Here is a 4,570-nt window from a genome sequence, read left to right on the forward strand (position 1 = left end):
CCCAAAGGTCTTTAAGGCTCCGTGATTTTGTCAATGGCAGTTGCTGTTTGAGAAAAGACAATCGCCGGCATGAAAAAAGTGAATATCAGACGGGACCAAGCGGCTCTCATTTTGTTATCAAAACCAACGTATCTCGCCGCAAGAAAACCCATGAAAGCAATAAATATCAATTTGATAATGGAATAGAACGAGATTTTGATCAGCGACAGTGTATCCATCACAATGACTTAATAACTCTTCTATCAACCCTATTCGATTTTATTTCTTACTTAAAATTTTGTTCTATTTTAAGCATTTTTGGATTTATTTTATTGTACAAATACAGAAAAATTTTATCGGCACAGAAAAAAACGACCAGCAAACCATAAAATTGTAGTAAATAATAGTTATGTTTTTTCAAATTGAATTAAAAAACTTTTTAAATGGTTTTTTTTATCTATTTTTATAGTTTGTTAGTTAGTTTTTTAACTTTGTAAATCAAATAAAAATAAAATTCATCTGTTTTGATTGTATTTATAACCATTTCTGGTTTTAATTATTATTAAAACAATGGTTTTCATAATAGTATAATTATAGTTTAAAATAATAATTATTATTTATAAATTTAAAATATTACTATAAATTTATTATTATTTGTTATGGTAATATTTTATTAAAATAACTATACATTATTAGTACCCAATTCAAAAAAAAAATTCCATATTTTTAATTTCACAAACTATAAATAAACTACCACACAATTAATCAAATACATAAGAGACTGATAATACATATCGATAACACAACCATTTCGATGCAGCCCGCATTTCTCAAGTTCAAGTTAGTTTCTTTCTGACACATTCCCATTGTGTTACATACAAATCCATCTCTACACATTCCGCATTGTGGTTCGCATCCTCTTATCCACTTTCTCGTTCCGACATCGAGTGACGTGTTGTCGACTGTGCACTCCGTATTTTCACAATCATAAGTGTTGTCACAACTTTTAAATGTATTATCTAATGGTATAAGTTTAGTATTTAATAGTATTAAAGTATCTCCAATATTTGCCTCATAATTCAAAACGATCGCATTGGCAAAGTCATAGTTTTGTTTGTCGAACGCAGCACGAACAAATATTGTATTGTTTTCATAAAACACCTTCGTAGTCATGTTGTCTACAATTTCAAACACGGCGTTTGGCGTCCCAAGCTTACTGATGTCCGCTATTATAACTGTTTGAACACTCAAATTAACAGGGAGGAAATTGACATTCGCTTCGAACATAATTTCTTTTGATTCTTGGCAAAGGAGCGACGCAGTTGGATTTACTATAAATATACTAGTTTTAGAATTATTACTAATAGTAGTGAAAGTCAAGTTTTTATTGTTCATCATATGAGGGACGTTGTTGTACACAGAGTAAAAGTACCACATGAGAAATGGCATTTTTGTTGAGTTGTCGTTGACGTCTGAGATTTGATTATTTCGTTGGAACGAGCAATCACTCATTTTGAGATTTTTGAAGAATGATGTCGCAGAAATATGGAAATTTTTTTGGAAATTTTGAAAATTAGTTTTTGGGAAAGTCACACTATCCCCATTGATGTTTATAGCGCGGAGATGTGAATGATTGAAAAAAGAAGGTAGTAAGAATAAGTCATCTTCGTTTTTAAAGTAGAGTATAGTTCCGGCTTGGAGGTATTCGATTGGCCGATGTCCATCATAGATTTGAAACATAGAAAAATTATTAGATCTCTCGATTGTGTATAGAGATGGAGGGATATTAAGAGTATAGTCATGCACAGCAGCTGTGGCGTAAGAGTAACTATAGTTGATGAACCACATTCCGCCGGTGAGGATCGTAAATAAGTTTTTCTTAAGTGTTAGTATCTTTTTATTAACATTAAATGGTACATTTTGATAGATAGGATTAATAGTTCCAACAACCATACAATAAACTATTTTATGACTTGGACCCGTTAATTGGAGCCATTCCCCACATCGACTGATCTTTTTATTTTGTTTTTGAATATACATCTGGTCGGGATGGACATAACAGATTGAATTGATTTGAAAAGCTTTGATTAACGTTTTGTAATTTGGAATGTGTGAATAACAATTAAATGAAATGTTATATGATAACTCAGAAGAATCCATATTTAATATTAAAAATTCTGTGGAACATAAACTATGTATTTTTTGAGTCTCGTTTATTGAATTAAAATATATTGAATCTAAAGAATCTATACCTTTTTTATCTACTCTTGTAAACTTCTGAGGTTTAGAAATCTTTCTTACTGCCTTGCTTTGTACAGGGGAAAGTAAGAGAAGCAAAGTTAATATCAAGAAATGACGAAACAACTTATTGAAAGTCATGATTGAATATTTGGTGTTTGATTCAATATATAGATAATACTGGCTTTTTATATTTAACAATACACCCATTTTTATATTTTTATTCACAAACATATTAACAATTAAATCAAAAAAAAATATTATTGAAAGTCTTTGTTTTCAAAGCTTTTTATTGGAATACAAATTTATTTTTTTATATTATTTTATTCGATAATAAAAAATTAAACTCTGATAAAACGTATATTTGGTTTGCTTGAGTTAAATAAATTGAGAAGTATTGTTATAGAGATTTTACATTTTTTATTATGAAATAATACCTAATAATATATTAAATAAACTTAAATTAATTAAATCAAAACCAGATTATTTTAAATATTAAAAACAACAAAATTTTTTTTTATGTTTCAATAAAAATGTATGATTATTATAAAAAAACTTTTTAATTTAATAACATAAATCCAAAATCAATTTTTGAAAGGAGATAATACATATACTTGTATTGGATGTACAAGTTTAATATATTAAAATATGACAGTCTATTTTTCATTCACATAATGATAACAAAAGAATAATTTTATTTTTTAACTGAACAGATTTAATTTCTATTTTATTTTACATTATTTGGTTGTTGAAATTTTGTTTCAAAGAGACAAAAACACTTCAAATTTAAAAAGTGAAACTTTGAATTCGCTTTTGAAAATGTTAATGAAGACAGAGTAATTGTATCAACATTAAATATTTTCAATTTTTTTATCAGAGAATTAAAATGTTTAAAAGGTATTATTAAATGTATGTTAGGTTTTAATTTCAATAGAATTTACATTCATTTTTATACCCATATTTTGTGAAATAAAATTGTTATTGTTAGAAAAAATAAATAAATTGATCAGTCTTATTTAATTACAACTTTTTAAATTTTAAAATAACAACAAAAACTTGATGAGTTTATTAATTGATGTAAACAACAATCTCGCTTTTAATAAACTTAATATCCAAATTTTAAATTCATATTCTTTAAATGTATTTAAATCAAAACAATAAAAAACAAACATTGATTTGTTATTGAAAAAACTGAACATTAATTATTTAAGTTGTTTATTTTTAATAATTAACAATTGACAATAAAGAATGTTTAATATTTTTATTATGTTACCATTGTAAATCTCTATCAATTTTTTATATAAACAATTATTATTGATTGAAAATATCTTCTAAAATAAAATCAATCAAATCATCATACTCAAACATTACTTTTCAATTTTAAACTTTTTTTGTTAATTTCAAAAAATTAAATATATCACAAGAACAAAATTATTATTATTAGCTGTTTGCAACATTTTTACAAATTTTAATTTTTGGCGAATTATAAAAAAGTGAAAGTTTGCCAAATAATAATTGTTGTAAAAAAACTATTATTTTTAGTCAACTTGAATTATAAATATTGATTCCCTTATCTGTATATTATGATATTTTTTAATTCATATTTTTTTGTTGTATTACATTCATACATATCAAATATACACAAAAATACAAAAAAATATCAACAATTTTTTTAACAACAATTGTTATGTTTTATCTTGTTTTAAGGTGGGAAATAGTGAAAGTTTTTTGACAAATATTGAGACATATATATTACGTTGTGTATTGTCGTGTGAAAACTTGATTGAGAATAAAAACAATGATATGTTAGAATTGTGAAACATGTTTTATAAAGAACACAACAAGTATGAAAATATCTTTTGATTATTTTTCATCAAGATCAAAAAAAATAAAATTTGTATAGTTCATTTTTATGGCTAAATAATTATTAAATAATAGCATTTCTTCATTTTTTAATTGATTTAAATAGTTGTTTTTTAATTCATATTTAATTAAAATAATAATTAATTTTATAGTAAGTACATAGTTCGGCAAATTTTTTACTTTTTAAATGTTTGGCAAAATGATATAAATTGTTTATAATATTATTTAATTTTATAATATTTATAAAACAATTCAAAAGTATTATAAAAAACATGAATTTTTTGTTGCACTTTGTACATAAGTTCAATTATTGTATATTACTTTTTGTTAATTCTTATTAAAAATTGATAGTTTTTAAATATAAATAGTTGATAAATAGAAAACAAGATTCATAATTATCTATTAAAAATTAACACTTATAACTTAAATTAATAAAGATTTGTTTTACCAATGAAATACATGTTATTAATTATGTTGGTCTTTACAACGA

General features: G+C 24.3%; 1 protein-coding gene across 1 annotated transcript; it reads right to left on the reverse strand.

Annotated features, from left to right (window-relative positions):
* Positions 1-744: 744 nt before the first annotated feature.
* EIN_334210 (hypothetical protein) lies at positions 745-2,451 on the reverse strand (the record flags this gene model as incomplete). Its single annotated transcript, XM_004259157.1, has 1 exon — positions 745-2,451. The coding sequence occupies one exon, from the start codon at positions 2,449-2,451 to the stop codon at positions 745-747; it is 1,707 nt and encodes a 568-aa protein (XP_004259205.1).
* Between the last annotated feature and the right edge of the window lie 2,119 nt (positions 2,452-4,570).

This window comes from Entamoeba invadens (genome assembly GCF_000330505.1).
Source record: "Entamoeba invadens IP1 unplaced genomic scaffold scaff_1105074724865, whole genome shotgun sequence".
Taxonomy (NCBI): Eukaryota; Evosea; order Mastigamoebida; family Endamoebidae; genus Entamoeba; species Entamoeba invadens.